At 44.1% G+C, this 18152-nt stretch overlaps 2 protein-coding genes across 2 annotated transcripts in view; both read left to right on the top strand.

Annotated features, from left to right (window-relative positions):
- Positions 1 to 894: 894 nt before the first annotated feature.
- On the top strand, positions 895 to 9123 carry LOC109923379 (neural Wiskott-Aldrich syndrome protein-like). Its single transcript, XM_048606287.1, has 7 exons — positions 895 to 1005; positions 1328 to 1553; positions 2367 to 2409; positions 2786 to 2927; positions 3667 to 4097; positions 7334 to 7439; positions 8628 to 9123. The coding sequence occupies exons 1-7, from the start codon at positions 945 to 947 to the stop codon at positions 8660 to 8662; spliced, it is 1044 nt and encodes a 347-aa protein (XP_048462244.1). The 5' UTR covers positions 895 to 944; the 3' UTR covers positions 8663 to 9123.
- A 2976-nt stretch (positions 9124 to 12099) lies between these two features.
- The window catches only part of LOC109918619 (6-phosphofructo-2-kinase/fructose-2,6-bisphosphatase 4-like), a 124365-nt gene continuing 118312 nt past the window's right edge, over positions 12100 to 18152 (top strand). Inside the window, exon 1 of the mRNA XM_048606285.1 lies at positions 12100 to 12168. The gene's annotated coding sequence lies outside the window, so the exon portion shown is untranslated. The remainder of the gene's footprint in view (positions 12169 to 18152) is intronic.

Genomic DNA, 18152 nt, shown 5'->3' on the forward strand with positions numbered 1-18152 from the left:
AGTGTGTGTGTGGGACCCCGTACCCCAGTGAGAGTCAGTGTGTGTGTGTGGGGCTGTATCCCAGTGGGAGTCAGTGTGTGCGTGGGACCCCATACCCAAATGAGAGTCAGTTTCAGGGGTACTGTACCTGACAGAGAGTCACAATGTCTAAAGGGCCCATACTTCAGTATGAGTAAGTGTGTGTGGCACTGTACCCCAGTGAGAGTCTGTGTGTGTGTGTGTGTGTGTGTGTGTGAGACCATGTATCCCAGTGAGAGTCAGAATGTCTGTAGGATCCATACCATAGCACGAGTAAGTGTGTATGGGCCTGTACCCCACGGAGAGTCGGTGTGTGTGGGATTGTATCCCAATGAGAGTCAGTATGTGTGGGGCTGCACCCCAGTGAGAGTCATTGTATGCATGGATATGTACCCCAATGAGAGTCACCATGTATGGGACCCCATACACCAATGAGAATCAATCTGTGTGTGGGACCCATAATTGAGAGAAGTTTTGTGTGGGTTTGTGCCATAGTAAAGTCAGTGTGTATAGTTCTGTAACCCAGTGAGAGTCAGAATGCATGTGGGACCTCATAAGCCAGTGGGAGTCAGTGTGGGAGAGAAGAAGAGAGAGAAATGAAAAGAGAATAGAACAGAGTTAATGAGATTGGGTGAAGATTCAAGGGACCAAGTCATCTTCTATTGTTCCTATTTCTGAGGAATAAGGAAATTCAATCAAATCAGAACTGACTTTAAATCTGAACCATCCTACCTGTGTGTGGGTATTTGAATCACCAGCAGCCTTGAATGTAAACTAAAAATTGGTTGATTAAAGTGTTGGATGAGACATCTGGATTGGCCCTTTAAGTCTGGTAGTTGGGCAATTTGGGGGTCCACAGTGATTGGTTGGTTCCCAATTAGTTTCAGTTGCTCATTTTGAGATTATTTGATAAATGAGTTGAGATTATGGCTATTGCTGAATTTGCAGAGATGAAAGTTGCACTTGTGAAAACATTGTGTCGCTATGGTAATTGAGTTTTTAATTTCTATGGTTGGAGTGCTTGTGTGAAGTAAAGAAGAAAGCTCTTCTTTATGACCTAGTGAATGAATTAAAATTTTTTTTTGTCTTGCTTGTTTTCCAACCTGAGACTTGCTCCTTCTGTGGTTTTGGGGATGTGTCTCAGGTTTGGGAAGAGGGAGCCTAGGGATTGTTGATGGATGAAGGTTTGGGATTGGGTTTGATCTTGTTTGGGAATTTGTGGAGTTGGAGGTGGAAGGGGCTCTTAATGATTAACTAAGGCTTGATTTGAGTTGATTTCTGTTCTGGTTGCTTGATGTTTCTCTTGCAGTGGCCAGTTGGACTGATTCTAGAAACCCTTCACTATCCAATGACATTCTGAATCCTGAAACTTCAAATCAAAATATCCTGAGCCCTATCACCCCGAAACTTGACATCTCTGATCGCTGCTACCGTGTTATTGGCTCTACCCCCAAGTCAGTTCAAGAGAGGAAGAAAGGAAAATCATATCGGAGCAAAATCTCCAAATCTGACATTGGAACTCCCAGTAATTTCCAGTGAGATTCTCAAACACTCTATCTAAACCCCATCTCAACATGTGGGGTAGGGGAGGGAATCTGAGGAAAGGGGGATTTGACAATGGGTTTGGAATCTGTGGGAAGGTGGCCTTTGTTGGGGTAGTGCTGGTTCTGATGGAGTGGAGTTAGTGTACTGAGTCATGGGGGTGAGATATGGCATTGCAATTAAAGGGGAGTTAAATGTGGCTGTGGTGTCAGTGGGATGATTTGGGTTGGAGGTAGAAGTGGATGATGGATTGGATGAATAGAGAGATTGCAGAATATTTTCATTAGAGGGATCTGGGTGATCTGGTATGTGAATCTAGAGTGGTCAGCAGGTGCAATGTGCTTAGAAATACTAATGGGACATTGTCCTACTCTTGAAAGGAGAATGGATTATTTAGGGAAGAATGTTCCTTTCTGTGGGATAAACTACAATTACAGCATAGTCCTAAAATGAGAAGTCACCCACTTAAGATGGTGAATTCTTTTTGAGGGTTGTAATTCTCTCCAGAGACCTGTGGAGAGGAGTTGTTAAAATAATAATTTCAGGTGGTTTTTGATTTTTGATTGACAAGGGAGTTAAAGGTTATAGGATAAGGAGTATGGAGTTGAGTCCTCAATTAGATCAGCCATGATCTATCGCATGGAAGAACAGGCTGAAGGGACAGAATAGTTGTCTCCTCTCTTGGTGATCTTGTCTGGTTGGGAATGGTGTGAGGGTAGTGGTGGGGCAATTAGGTTTGTGCTCAAGCTGCTGAGGTTTATCATGTTTTTGCTGCTGATTTAATTTGTTTCTGCCCTTCTGCTCAGGCATGTTGGCCATGTGGCTTGGAACCCTGAGACTGGATTCAACGTAAGTGCACAGTCTACACCTCCCTCCACCCCACCCACCCCTGAAACCTCCAAGTTGGTGCCAATCATGGGACATGGGAGGCTTGAAGTGGGGCAGCCATGGAAGGGGAGGGTAATGGGGCTGGGGTATGTGATGAGATAAAGGTGGGGGATGGCATGGGTGTGGAAGAGGGGTTAGGGGAAGTGTGCTTGCTGGGTTGGTGTGGCTGGAAGGTGTAGGGGTGGGGTTTGGTTTGGGGAAGCAGTTGGTAATGAGTAGGTTTTTGATCACCCACCCACAGGATGAAACTGTGTTGGATGGAATGGGAGAGGTACTGGTGGGGGAAGTGCTGGGGTGGTGGTATGTTGAATGCTCACTATTGCTCCATGTGGTGAAGGTGTCTGGCCCAGGTCTGGAGGTGTTCCGCGAGGCAGGAATGAGTGAATCCCATCCTGAAGATGAGGAAACCCCAAGGCGGATACTTTCTGTTCCTGAAGAGAAAGGAATCCTTCCTGTGAGTGAAGAAACAAAACTGAAAGGTACTGGCTTTGGTATGGGGTTGGGTGTGTGCATGTGTGGTTTGATTGGTATCAAATTGGGCTGAGAATGGGATAGAAAATGTGTGAAGGATTCCAGTGGGACCTGGTTTAATCACTGTAGGCTTTCTCCCCAACTCCTCCCCATACAACCTTCCCCACTTCATTTGGGGATATTCAAGTCATACTTGAAGGAAACAGACCCTTCTGTCCAACCAGTTTCCCCTTGGGTCCCTTTTTTGAATCTTTCTCCTCGCCTTAAAAATCTGGCCCCTTAATTTTGAACTCCCCACCCGAGGGAAAAGACCTCTTTGTTACTCACCTTATCTCTGCTCCTCATGATTTTTGAAGCTCTAGAAGGTCACCCCTAGGTCACCTCCTATGCTCCAGTGAAAAATGTCCCAGCCAGTCCTTAACTTGAACACTCCAGTCCCAGCAACATCCTGCTAAAGCTTTTCTGAACCTGTTCCAATTTTATCTTTTCTACCCCAAAAAAGCTTCCCATGAACTGAGAATGGGATGTCAGTCCTCTTCTCCCAGCTGCAAACCCAACGTAGCTCACAGGGTTGGTGGGGGGGTGGGTGAGGAAGGGAGGGTGCAGGTCTCGCAAGTTAAAAATCATGGGGTGGATTTTTGGCAAATCCAATGTCTTGGATGGGTGAGGAAGTGGTAAGAGTGAGTGGACAATTGGGGGTGTGGGTGTGGGTGTCAGACAGTACTGACTCTCTCTATCCCTCTACAGCTCCTTCACCATCTACTTCCAGAGCCAACTGTGTGTTGACCCCTCCCAAGACTGGAACAGATCCTCTTGTCCTAGCTGCTCAAACAAGCAGCCAACAAGCCTCTGGCAAATCCAGAGAACTTGGTCCCTCCCCACAGCAGTCTGGTGTTCCTCTTGAACTCTGTCAAGATGTTGGAGGCTCCCCTCCTTTAACCCCAGCATTAACACTCACCTATTCTTTCTGTGCCCCAGTTGCCCTGCCCCCTCCACCCCCTGTATGTCACTGTGCTGCATCACTTCCTTTCTCGCCACCTCCATCAAACAATTGCCTGCCTGAGGACAACATACAGAGCTCTCGTCTGAATCCAGTGGAAACAGGGCAGTCTCTGGGAGCTGCCAGTGATTGGCACCTGCTGTTGAGTCAGATCCGACAAGGATGCGTTTTAAAGCCAGTAAGTCTGGGGCTGGGAAGTCTGCCAAATTTAGATTTGTTTTTAATATAATTCATGGGCCTGTGTTGGCTGAGCCAGCACTTATTGCCTAGTTACTCATTGAAGTAATGGTGAACTGCTGCAGTCCATGTGCTGTAGGCAGACCTATAAAGCCCTTAGGGAGGGAATTCTGGGATTCTGACCCAGTGACAGTGAAGGAATAGTGGTATATTCCCAAGTCAGGATGGTGAGTGGCTTGGAGAGGATCTTGCAGGGGGTGGTGTTACCATGTATCTGCTGCCCTTGTCTTTCTAGATGGAAGTGGTTGTGGGTTTGGAAGGTGTTGTCTAAGGATCCTTGGAGAATTTCTGAAGTGAATCCTGTAGATGGTACACACTGCTGCTACTGAGTGTCAGTGGTTGGGGGAGTGGATGTGGTGCCAATCAAGTGGCTGCATTTTGTAATGGATTGTGTCAAGCTTCTTGTGGTGGTAGAGCTGCACTCATCCAGGCAAGTGGGGAGTATTAGTCATGCTACTGGCTTGTGTCTTGAATGGCTTTGGGGAGATAGATGAGTTAATCTGTGCTGAATTCAATGATCCCAGTGTTGGGAATTGATAGAGATATTTTTCTGGGACTCTGTCCATTAGGCAGAGTAGGAGTAAGGAGAAGTGAAATGTTTTGGTGGTGAACAAAGAGCATTATGGTGGACACTTGACAATTTGCCCAGAGCCTCGCTGTGAAGTGCTCAAGCTATGGACTTGGAAAACAGCATCTTTCCCCAGAAGTATTCTCTTTGCAGAAACTGGTGTATTTCTCAGAACCACCTTCTACATAACTACCAAGAAAAAAAGGGGTGTACAAAGACAGTTGGCAATGGTGGATTGGGGAATCTAAGTGAAAATGGTACAACAGTAATAGCAGAAATTTTACAACTTGCAACAAAGGTGGTTCCCATTTTGTGGAAAGCTACAAGGTGGATGCTCTTTCCTAATTTATGGAAGTAAAGTCTGAAAGAAAAGTATAATGTTGCAACAGTTCTTCTAGAAGAGAAATGAGGGCTCATTAGAGTATGAGCATAAAATCTTGCAAGTGCTTCTACAAGTGTATTGTGAGTGAGTAGCTGAAGTATGGAGTGTTCATTTCTGGAACTGTTTCATAAACTATTTTCTAATAGGATTCCTTTTTTAGACTTGAAAATTCAAATGGAAGCAAAAGTGACAGGATAGTTGCTGAGAGAATACTTTGACTTCTGCAGGAAGCAGTAACACATTTTAAATCCAAGAATACCATTGACAGATGAGGAGAAACTCTTTCTGAAGCTTGTTAATTTTTGGAAACTTTTTCCAAGAGTGGAATGGAAACTAAGCCATTGTGTAACTCTGCTTTGAATATACAGAGTTATGAGCTACAAAACAGTTGAAGTTATTGGAGGGGTGAGACAGGAAAGTGATACTGAAGATTGAATAAATATTTAAAAGCATTAGTTACTGGGGTATGGGAAGCAGGCAGAATAGCAGGATTAGTTTGGGGATTGATACAGGGCTACTGAAGAGGCTGGGGCAGTGGGATTAACTTGGAGACTGATATTGAGCAGTAGGGAGGGATAAGGCCAGGAGTGGACTGACTAATATTTCTCGAATTTCAGAAGATGATCCTGGACTAAGTCCTCTGCTGTAATACAGCAGTACCTTCTGTTGGAGTTAGAATTTGGGATAAATGTTCACTCTTTTTCTCAACAGCTTTCACCCCCAGTGTATCACCTACCTGATTTTTCATAACAAATGATCAACCTCCAGTGTAATCAATAATTCAACGCCATGTGGAAATGAGAACCAGCAAGTTCAAACAGTTTGTCAATTTTGATTTGACTTGATTATTGTCAATGTGCTGATTGTAAAAGTACAGTTTTACATACTAACAAGAAAATCATACCTTAAGTAAATCTGGGTAATAGACCAGAATTTAGGATGATGTTACAGCTGCAGAGAAAGAGCAACTCCTAATATAAAAGGTCCATTCAAAAGTCTAAGTGGGGAAGAAGCTATTTTTGAATCTGGTATGTTTTCAAACTTTTGTCTTCTGCCTGGTGGAACAGAATATATCCTGGGTGGGAGGGGTCTTTGGCTGTTTTCCCACAGTAATAGGAAGTATAGATGGAATCAATGGAAGGCTGGTTTTGTGATGGACTGGGTTGTGTTCACAACTGTAATTTCTTGTGGTCTTGGCACAGCAGTTGCCACACCAAGCTGTGATGCATCTGTATAGAATGTTTTCTATGGTACATCTATAAAAATTGGTAAGAGTCATTGCATTTCTTTAGCTTTGAGGAAGTAGATGCATTGGTATGCTTTCTACTGTAGTATCAATATGGATGGACCAGGACAGCCTGGTGACATTTACTCCAGGAACTTGATACACACAACCATCTCCATCACACTATTGATACCAACAGGGGTGTGCCCTCCACTCCACTTCCTGAAGTCAATGATCATTCCTCTTGCTGACATTGAGGGAGAGATTGTTGTCTTTACACCATAACTACTAAGCTCTGTCCCTCTCCTATACTGTCTCTTTATTGTGTTTAAGATCTGACCCACTACAATAGTGTCATAGCAAACTTGTAAATGGAGCTAGAGCAGAATTTGGCCCTACAGTCATGTATAAGGAGTATAGTAAGGGGGTGAGTATACAGCCTTGCAGGGCATTGGTGTTGAGGATTATTGTAGAAGTGTTGTTGCCTATCTTTACTGATTGTGGTTTGTGGGCCAGAAAGTTGAGGATCCATTGTGGTGGGGGTAGGGGAAGCAGTGTCCTAGATCGGAGTCTGGAGGTGAGTTTATTTGGAATTATGGTGTTGAGTTTAGCTCCACCTTCAATCAATAGGAGTTGAATGTAGGTGTACTTGTTATCCAGATGTTTCAGGGACATGTAGGGCCAGGGAGATGGCATCTGCCATGGACCTATTGTGACAGGTGAATTGTAGTGGATCAAAGCATTCTGGGAGGCTGGAGTTGGTGTCCCATGACTAACCCCTCATGACATTCCATAATGTCAGGTGGTAGTCACTAAGGCATGCTGCCTTTTTTTGTGATGGGATGATGGTGGCTGTCTTGAAATAAGTGGGAACCTCTAATCAAGAAGGAGATTAGAGATGTCTGAATATCCTGCCAGAATTTAGTCTGTGCAGAATTTGAACCAATAACTATTCAAATGTAGGAATGGTTGAATAACCTGAACTTGGTAACTGTCTTCTAGGTAACTGGTGTGGATCCTAAACCGATCCCTGCTGCTGTGCCTGATGGGATTGTGAGTGCCCTTATGAAAGTCTTGCAGAACAGAAGTCGTGTCATTCATTCTTCAAGTGAGCCACAATTTTCAATGTTCAGTCTATGCTGCTAGCAGCCACACCCACTCCTCAAACTATTAAACATTCTGAAACTTCATTCAGACAGCTTTGTTCCATCAATCCCTGTCCTAACAACAATAGGCTGTCCCCAGGAGATGGACTAATGGGGTTAAAGGAGGTGTGATAGTGAGCACCATCAAAACTGTTTACCCTGTTTGAAGCAACATTGCTGAATATTGAACCTCCTGATGTCTGGTTAAAAGTAATGCAGTAATTCAATTTGAGTGATTCAGTTTTAATGAACTATCTGTGTGTGGCAGTAATATTTCTCCTCTTCCTTTCAAGGAAATTGAAGGAAATGGTAATATCCTTGTGATAGGCAACATCCCTTTTTATTCCTGTCTTGAGCAGGTGATTTCAAATCTGAGAGCCTTGAGTTTTTCCTTTGTGTAGTAACCTAGAGACAGTGTGTGGCTAGCAAGGGAACCACTCATCCTTTGGATGGCAGTTTTTTTTTTCTTTTTTGTTTTGGGGCCATGGTGGTGGAAGGTAGGGGTGAGAAAAACAGTAAGAGTATCACTGACCAGGATGGGGAACAAATTCTTGACAATAAATGCCCTGGAGAAGTGATAGTGAGCTGCTGTAGAGTTCCACAGTGTTATTTGGAAAATACAGGATTTCAACCCAGAGACAGTGATGTACTTTAGGATGGTGTGGAATTAATGGTCTATCAACATTTCTTATTCATTAACAAGATGAGGGTGTCACTGGCTAGGCAGTATTTATTGCCCATCCCTAATTTCCCAGACAGCAATTGAGTCAACCACATTGCTGTGGATCTGGAGCCATATGTAGGCCAGATCAGATAAGGATGGCAGTTTCCATCCCTAAAGGACATTAATGAACTGGATGGGTTTTTCAGACAATTGACAATGGATTCACAGTCATCATTAGATTCCCAATTCAAATTCAATAAATCCCTGGAATTCCACCAACTGCCATGGCAAGCTTCAAACCAGGACCCCAGAATGTTATCTGGGTCTCTGGATTAACAGTCCAGTGATTAATACCACTAGGCCAGCGCCTCCCCATTATCTGGTTCTTGTCCTACTTGATGCAGACAGTGGGGATGGAATGGAATGAGTTTTGGGGAAGGTAGCTGTGTAGAGGAAAATGTGATATTGATGATGTGTTTCTCTCCAGATGATTTTGAAGATGATGATGAATGGGATGATTAAACTCCAAGTTGAGATCACTTTTCAATCAACGCCATTCTAGAAATGTCATTTTCTTAATTGCTGGTTTTAGTTGCATTTTCCTAGTGGTTCTGTTTAGTTTGATCAATATCACTAAAACCCTCCCTTGATGTACCCTCTGCCCAGGGCTGATGACACCATGTTTGAACAAGATGTATTCAAATCTTAAGCGTTGGTTTTTAAAAACAAGAAACTTTATCTTCTGAATTGTGAAACTTTAATCTCTCTGAATACTCTCTTTAAATATAAAAATCAAAGTGGTGCTCACCTGGAGGATTCTCAATACTGAACCAAACACTGCCTCAGGCTTGTCTTAGACATTCCTGGATTTTTGATCTGTATCTTGTGACCTTGAATGTGCTTAAACTGTTCCTACTCGAGGGAACAAATTCAGTTATGTTTGAATGTATTTGTTTTTGTAAATAAAGTCCCTATGGATCTGACCAGCTAACTGTACACTAGTTATTACAGGCTACCAATGTGAAAGGACTGTACCAGACTACCCCTTTTGCTTGTGTATGGATAGAGAGCCTGAGTTTCAGGATCTACATTGCAGATGAAGATTTGTTTGGATTCATGGGGAGATAGTGGCCTATTAGTACTATTGTTAGGCTATAAATACAGAGATCCAGATAATATTAAGGGCTCTAATATTCTCAGTCATGACTAGACTCTTAATTCCAGATTTTTACTGGATTAAAATTTCACCACCTGACATGGTAGGATTTGAATCTGCCCCCCAGAACACTGAACTTGTTGTCCAGAACTCTACATTAACGACATTGCCACTACACCACTTCTAAAGGTTCATTATCCATTTTTTAAAGTTGTCAACACCAAATACTCTGGACAATCATCAGTGATTTTAGTGCCTGGTCAGCTGGAGAATTTTCTCACTGCTATGGCTGCTTAGACCTAGATGAGACTGAAATGAGTTCTGGAGAAACTTGGTAGGTTCAGCACAATCTGTGCAAAGAAACCTCTTGAGAAAAAAATCATACTGGTCTCAATGTTTAGGCTGTTTCTCTCTGTGGATCCTACTAGAGCTACTGAATGTCCTCAGCATTTTGTTCTTGTCTCGGGTCTCCAGCATCTGCAATAGTTTGGTTTACTTCACAGGACTGAGCTGTTTATCAGTCCTGCTTTTTGTACCTAACTATCCCAGTTCAGCTATTTTCCCAGACTAGGGCTGACTCAATAGGGTGAAAGGCTTTTTGCTGTAGATCTGACTCTATGCCCTAGCACCTATCTCAGACCATTCCCTTAGCTGTTCTCTTTAATCACTGAACTTAACACCCCTGAACAGGTTAGAGGGGAAAATAGTTTATTATACACTTCTGGAACAAGAACAAAGAAAAATACAGTGCAGGATCAGGCCCTTTGGCCCTCCAAGCCTATGCTAACATTTTGCCCTTCCATCCTAAAACTATCCTCACTTACAGGATCCATATCCCTCTATTTGCTTCCTATTCATGTATTTGTCCAGCTGCTACTATCTGCTTCCACTACCACCTCTGGCAATACATTCCAGGCACTCCACACACTTCATGGAAAAACTTGCCTCTCACATCTCTTTTTAAATTTACCTCTTGCACTTTGAACCTATGTCCCCTAGTAATTGACCCCTCCATCCTGGGGGGAGGAGGGGGTGTGGTGGAAGAACAAGGAGCCTCATACTTTCAACTCTACCCATGCCATTCACAACCTTAAACTTCTACTAGGCCACTCCTCAGCCTCCTGCATTTCAGTGAAAACCAGCTCAGTCTATTTTCTGAAGAAGGGTCCTGACCTGAAATATCAGCTTTCCTGCTGCCCGGCCTGCTGTATTCCTCTAGCTCCATACTCTTATTTCTGACTCCAGCATTGGCAGTTCTTACTATCTGAGTTTATCCAACCTTTCTTCATTGCCTGGTATAGAGGATTTTAACTATGTTCTGGTTAACCTTTTCTGTACCCTCTCCAAAGCAGGTGTGATTTGACCCTAGGTCTCCTGGCCCAAGGGTACGGATACTACCTCTTAAATGGCAAGAAGGCCCCCACTTAATTGAACTTAGAACCATTTAGGGAGTTACTTATTTAATCTTGACTAAACTGACAAAGCATTTGCTAACTCCAATGAGGTTGAATTGAGGATTGCTATAAGTGATCTTTTTAGCATTAAGGTTTGTAGGATACTTTGAGTGAATAGCTGTGGAGAAAGGATTAAGGAAGATGGTAACTAACCTAATCAGCTATGTATGTGGTAACTTCTAAAGTATTGCTCAAGTTTGGGGGGAAAAAAAAATAAGGGCAAAAAAACTTTAGACAACTTAAACTTTAGACAACTTTTTAGTTTGGGAATTACACAGGGTGCTTGATGCTGGATTTAAATTGAGAGAGTATAGGTGGTGGTTTTGGGTGTACATTTTTAGACTCTGGGTATGGGAGCACAGTTTGGGCTGTGGGAAGAATGTTAATATTCTTTGATTATGGTGGTTGTTTCAGCATCTGCTGCTATTGGGATAAATCTTGTCTACCGCTAAGCTGTGTATGATGGGTCTGGGTGCTCCAGTAGCAATGATGACTAGAACCAGTGATGGAATAGATGATGTGGATCAAAATCTGGAAGGCAACTTCAGCTGAAGTTTTCTAATTAAATATGGTTTTCAGCTTCATTTTTAACACTGCTGTGAAAGATGGCCGTGGGACTTTAGGAACTAACGTTTATTATTAATATGTAAAATGACAAGGTATGAACAGACCTGTGGAGATAGCAAGAACTGCAGACGCTGGAGTCAGAGGCATGTGTGGAGCTGGAGGAATACAGCAGGCCAGGCAGCATCAGATGAGCAGGAAAGTTGATGTTTCGGGTCAGGACCCTTTGCCTACTTTCCTACTCCTATGAACAGACCTGCTCCCAGTTAATCGAACAAAGATAGTGTAGTGAGATAGATTTGAAGCAGAATAGTATGAGCAAGAATGAGCTCTAGGCAGGGTGGACCAGGCAAAACCAGCCAGATGGGGGCACTGGGCACTGGCCAGTTCCCCAGGTCCAGTCTAGAGGGCAGCAGTGGCAGTGGGCAGATCCCTGAGTAGTGGGGAGAGTAGGGCAGTGGGCAGTGGGCACTGGGCTGATCACCAGGGAGTGGGCTGTGGGCATGGGGTAGAGGGGAGGGCAAGGCTGGAACCTGGGCAGTGGGCAGATTGGGGTAGGGGGCAAGGCTGGACCCTGGGCATGGGGCAGAATGGGGTAGGGGACAGGGCTGGACCGTGGGCAGTGGGCACGGGTCAGAGTGGGGTAGGGGACAGGGCTGGACCCTGGGCACGGTGCAGAGTGAGGTAGGGGACAGGGCTGGACCCTGGGCAGAGTGGGGCATTGCCAGGTTGGCTGGGACGGTCCGGGGCGGGCCAAGGGGCGGAGCGGGTTCCCGCTGCCGTCACTTGTTTTGCGCCGCTCGGCACCGCCCGGGCTCGGGGAGCGGGAGTCGTAGCCGCCGCTGCGGTCCCAGGTAAGGGCCGGAGGGAGGGAGTCCGCGATCCGGGGGGGGGGAGACCCCCAGCACCTCCCCACCCTCCTCCTGACCCGGCCCACACCTCCCAGATGATCACCACCCCCACCCCCGACGCACACACACACAGACTCCCACTGGGGTACGAGGACACACTCTCTCTCCCTGACACTCTGTGTGTCTCTCTCACGCTCGCTCTCCCTCTCTCACACTCACACACACACACATTCTCTCTCTCTCTCTCTCACACACACACTCTCTCTCTCTCATACACACATACTCTGTGTCTCTCTCTCTTTCCCTCTCACACTCACAAACACACACATTCTCTCTCTCTCTCACACACACACTCTCTCTCTCATACACACATACTCTGTGTCTCTCTCTCTCACACACACACTCTCTCTCACATACACACATACTCTGTGTCTCTCTCTCTTTCCCTCTCTCACACTCACAAACACACACACATTCTCTCTCATACACTCTCTCTCACACACACATACTCTGTCTCTCTCTCTCACACACACACACACACACACTCTCTCTCTCACACATACTCTGTCTCACACACACACACACTCTCTCTCTCTCTCTCTCTCATACTCACTTACTCACTCACTCTCTCTCTCTCTCACACGTGCGCACACACACACACACACACTGTCTCACTAGGGCATGGTTTGGATTGGTTTTAGCTGCAGGGTCTGGTTTTCCCGAAATTGTTGTCTGTAAGAGTTCATGTGTCAGTGGTCTGTCTGAGGGCAGTGAATGTCAGACCTCAGTTTGTTTCCATCTGATGAACTGGAATAAGTTGTGGTTGCTCAGTGATTAATTTTGATGCTGCGGTAACTTTTCAGTAGTTCAGCTGATTATGAATTTTGTCAAATAAAAAGAAAAAAAAGCTGGTGATAATCAGCAGGTCCCGCTGCATCTTTGGTCAGGAAAATAAGGTAAATTTTGAGTCTGATGTTACTTTTCTTTAGAATACTTCCACATGGTTCTGAAGAATTCATTGGATTCAAAGTTGACTATTTCTTTCAGTACAGAGGCTGCCAGAGCTGCTGAGTTTCTCTAACACTTTGTGTTTTTATTTGAGATTTCCAGCATCTGCGGTATTCTGTTTTTATTTGAATTCTCTCAGTCTGTGTTTATGTAAATAGATTTGCAGCATGGTCATCCAGTTATGAGCCTGCCTGGGATGGTTTTGAGTTTCATGCAGGTGAATTAGCAGTTCTTCCAATTGATTGGAAGCAGGGTGTTTCCAACAGGGAGCTTCGACATGTTTTTATTCATCCAGGGATGTTGGCGTCACAGGCTGGCTGGCCTGAACGTGGTGATGAGCTGCTGCCCTGAACTATTGTCCATTAGATGCAAGGATACCCACAATGCTCTTGGGGAGGAAATCCCAGGATTTTGACCCAGCAACAGTGAAGAAAAAGTGATATATTTTCAAGTCAGGATGGAGAGTGACTTGGAGGGGAACTTGTATATGATCTTGTCCCCATGTATCTCCTGCCCTTGACCTTCTAGATGTGGTTGTGGGTTTGAAAGGTGCTGTCTAAGGATCTTTGAGTTTCTGCAGTGCATCTTGTAGATAGTACACACTGCTGCAACTGAGTGTCGGTGGTGGAGGGAGTGGGATGTTTGTGGATGTGGTGCCAATCAAGCGGGCTGCTTTGTCCTGGATGGTGTCAAGCTTCTTGAGTGTTGTTGGAGCTGCACCCATCCAGGCAAGTGGGGAGTATTCCATCACACTCCTGACTTGTGCCTTGTAGATGGTGGGACAGGTTTTGGGGAGTCAGCAGGTGAGTTACTTGCTGCAGGATTCTTTAGCCTGTGACCTGCTGTGTAGCTACTGTGTTAATGTGTATAGTCTAGTGGAGTTTGTGGTCAATGGTAACCCTCTGCCCCTCCCACCCCAGTTTGTTGATAATGGGGCAGATTCAGTGATGGTAATGCCATTGGGTGTCAAAGGGAGATGTTTTAATGCTCACTTGTTGATGATGGTCATTGACACTTATGTGGTTTGAATGTTAGCTGCCACTGAGTAGCTGAAGCATTAATGTTGATGTTGGGTGACTGCTCACCTAGGGTCTTTCTTAGTGGTGGAGAAGGCTCGTGGAGCTAAATGACCTCCTCCTGTTAATGATTGTGTATATTAAGCTAAATTGTCTTTGGGATAGATTCAATTTTTGCCCTGTCCTGTCATGTGGTCAGTTTTGTAACCTTAAGTAAAATCTTACTTGGCAAGGAATACCAAGATTTGTTAGAACTCAATCTCCATCCTACAATAGGTGGATTATACCCCTGCAAGTTAAATTAAACTGATAGGAGCTGTGTTTCAAGCTGAGTCAATCTAGAGATTTGGGAGTTTACAAACAGTGGGATTTGCTGTTGTAGTTTATGTTCATGATCTTCCTAGTCCCTCTGAGTACGTGCATTACTGTGCTGAAGCTGTTTGATTATTGAGGAGGTTTCAGGCTCTTTCCCATCATTTGGCTTTTGTCATCCTGGTATTACTGATCTGTTACAAGCTCCTTTGTTTGCTGAAACATGCCAGAACGCTTCTGTGGTTCTGGCAAAATAAAAATGTTAACAGCATTTGCTACAACTGGAGTAAGCATGAACTTTTGCTCTGGTGTGTTTGTCATAAATCCTTGTGGTTTCCATGTTTAATAACAGTGAATATGTGTTGGAGAACTGAGAATTCACATAGATCTGTCAGTCTATCTGATGTTCTGTTAAGAAAGTAGAAAATGCTTATTTCTTTTAACAAACCCATGGTTAATCTTGTGTGTTATATTTATCTCAAAGAATACTACAAATGCTGGAAATCTGAAACAATGCAGGAAATGCCGAAGGCCAGGCAGCTTCTGTAAGAGAAATGAAGAAACTGTTCATGTTTGATCAAATTTCTGATGATTCCTCCATAAATGCATGATACAGCCTCCTTTTGCTGATAATCTCTTCACCAATGATCGTTGCCATTGGTTCTCTTCCTTTTCGTCCTCTCTGAACTGTCACCTCCTTAAAGCTCAGTCATTGCTCTGTTACAGCTTCCCCTGTCAGTGTCTGGTTCTCACCCCTTCCTATTCTCACTAAAGTTTCACCTGCTTCTGATTTAGAATCTCTAGTGTCAGCCCTCCCTCGCTCTTTCAGTGATGATACAAAGCTAAGTGGGAATCTGTTGTGTGGAAGATGTGGAGAGGCTTCAGGAAGATTTGGGCAAGAACAATGCAGATGCAATGTAATGTGGTAAGCTGTGAGGCTATCCACTTTGGTAGGAGGTGCAGATGCATAAAGTATTTCTTAAATGGTGAGAGGTTGCAAAATGTACAAAGGGTGTCCTTGTTGCTAAGTGACTGAAGGCTAACACACAGGTGCAGCGAGCTATCAGGAAGGCTAATGGAATGTTAGCCTTTATCACAAGAGGATCTGAGTACAGGAGCAGGAAAGTCTTACTTCATTTATATAGAAGCTGCGCCTGGAGTACTGTGTGCAGTTTTGGTCTCTTTATCACAGGAAAGATATTATGCCATAGAGAGAATAGAATAAAGATTTGCCTGACTGGTTCCTGGGTAGAACTGTGCTCGAGAGAGAGACTGGGGCAAACGAGGCCTGGATTCTCTAGAGTTTTGAAGAATGAGAGATGATCTTATTGAAATGTACAAAATATTTAAAGGGATAGACAGGAAGGATGCAGCTGAGAGTTTCCCTGGTTGGGGAATCCACAGCCAGGGGCACAATTTAAAAATAACGGGGAAGCCACTTGGGTTTGAAAGTAGGAATTTTTATTTGCTCAGAGGGTTGTGAACCTTCCTGAATTCTAAACCACAGATCGCTGTGGAAGCTCAGTCTTTGAATATGTTAAGGTAGAGATTAATAGATTTCTGATCCCCAGCGGTGTACAGGATTATGGGTATGGGGATGGGGTGGATAAAAAAAAAATTAGTGTTCAGTCAGCCATGATAGTATTGAATGTCAGGCAGGCTTGATGGGCTAAATGGCCTACTCTTGTTCCTATTTTCTTTTTGCCCCTTCCTACCTCTTCTCTTCGTCACTTCCCAGGGGTACAGTCAGGTGTGGTACCACATACCCAACATTTAGACTGAAATCAAGAGTGCACAAACCCAAACAAACCCTAAGTATAGTTTCTCCATGAAATGTCACTGAACTACTTTATGTGCCAGTGCTGGGATTGCAGGGAGGGTGTGTTCAGTATGGAGATGGGAGGTGTCATGGGATGGGGATTTAAAGAATTGCTGTTGCAAGGAAGTTGTTGGATTCACTGTAAATGTTTTGTGGGCCTCTGCTTGTTTTGAACAGGAGCTGGGGAATTCTCCACCTTGTCCTGTCTAACGCTTGTTTTTCAGTCTACCATCAGTAAGCTATCTGGTTGCTGTTTGTGGGATCTTGCTGTGCATGTTCACTGTTGTACTTCCTACGTCACAAGCAGTGGCTACACTTCACAGGTACTTCATTGGCTGTGCAACGTTTTGGAATGTGCCGTTCTCCTGAATTCGCTAGAGAAATGCAAGTCCTGCTGTTCTTCATGACTAATTAAATCTTAAAATTCGATGAGCACCTTTACTTATAACTTCCTCTTACCGCTCCCCACAAGGATACCTACCCCCTCTCCCAAGGGTCTTTAAAATGATGAAATGGGTTAGATAGCGTAGGCTTCAAAAATCAACTGCATTTATATGGCATCCTTAACATAGTAAAGCACCAAAAGTCTGTTTCAGGAATTAAATTTTGCAGAAATGCTTCAAACATAATCTTCCCCTGAGCTGTGTAGAGATGATATTGGAGCAGTTTGCTGAGAGCTTGGTCACTGAGTTGGGTGAATTAGTTGTACGGAGAGGGAGATGCTTTAGGGGTGGGTGGGGGAGGGATAGGGATACCAGATGAAGGCCTGGCTGCCAAGTCTGGTGGAATTAAACTTGAGAATGTTAAGTGCCCAGAATTAGAATGCAGATTCCTCAGTGTGAGGGGTGGGGATAGAGGAGAAACAGATCACAGCAGAGGAAAGGTTACTAATCATTTTGCTTTTATTATTATTTTGCTTTGATATTAAATTGCTTTATGCTTTTCCACCACCGTTCCTTGGCAACTCAACTACTTCTCTTTCAAACTTTTATATTTGCACGAGGGGTCAGACACAGACCTCTCTTTAATAGTTTGTCCAGCGATATGGCTCTCCCTGAGCACAGGCCATCTGACAGGGTGGCTGTCCCATATTTAAGGAATGATGTACTGGCTTTGGCGGGGTGGGGGAGGTTCTACAAGAGGTTTACAAGAATGATCCCAGGGATAATGGGATTGTCATATGCGGAGCAGGTGAGCACTCTGAGTCATACTTGATGGAGTTTAGAAGGATGAGTGGGGAATCTGATTATTGAAATTTACAGAATGCTGAGATTCCTGGATAGAGTGGATATGGAGAAGATGTTTCCACTAGTAGGAGAGACTCGGACCCTCGGGTATGGCCTCAGAGTGAAAGGATGACCCTTTAGAACTAAGATAAGGAGGAATTTCTTCAACCAGAGGGTGGTGAATCTGTGGAATTCATGCTGCTGAGGGCTATGGAGGCCAAGACGTTGAGTGTATTTAAGATAGAGATAGATAGGTTCTTGATTAGTAAAGGGATCAGGGGTTGTGGGGAGAAGGCAGGAGAATGACATTGAGAAACATCTCATCCGTGATCAAATGCTGGACAAGACGGGATGGGCCGAATGGCCTAATTCTGCTCCTGCATCTTATGCTGTCTTGGTACTGACCTTCCGACAGTACTGAATCATCCTTGATAATTGTTCAATCACAAAATGCAAATCTGCAATCTACCAGGTGTTACCCTTTGATTTGTGAGATTTGAAACTTTGATTTATATGTTTGTGTTTCTATATTGAAATAAAGCAAATTGCTGTGAATTGTTATGTTTGAAATGTATTTATCGTTCACTAGAAAGGACACTGATATTA

The sequence above is a fragment of the Rhincodon typus genome, chromosome 16 (assembly GCF_021869965.1).
Source record: "Rhincodon typus isolate 14 chromosome 16, sRhiTyp1.1, whole genome shotgun sequence".
In the NCBI taxonomy this organism is placed as follows: Eukaryota; Metazoa; Chordata; class Chondrichthyes; order Orectolobiformes; family Rhincodontidae; genus Rhincodon; species Rhincodon typus.

Excerpts from the sequence above, each read along its gene's own strand:
- LOC109923379 (XM_048606287.1), top strand. The coding sequence starts at position 945 with ATGGCTATTGCTGAATTTGCAGAGATGAAAGTTGCACTTGTGAAAACA. Across the intron at positions 1,006-1,327 it reads GAAAACATTGTGTCGCTATG|TGGCCAGTTGGACTGATTCT; the intron begins GTAATTGAGTTT and ends TTTCTCTTGCAG. Across the intron at positions 1,554-2,366 it reads GGAACTCCCAGTAATTTCCA|GCATGTTGGCCATGTGGCTT; the intron begins GTGAGATTCTCA and ends CCTTCTGCTCAG.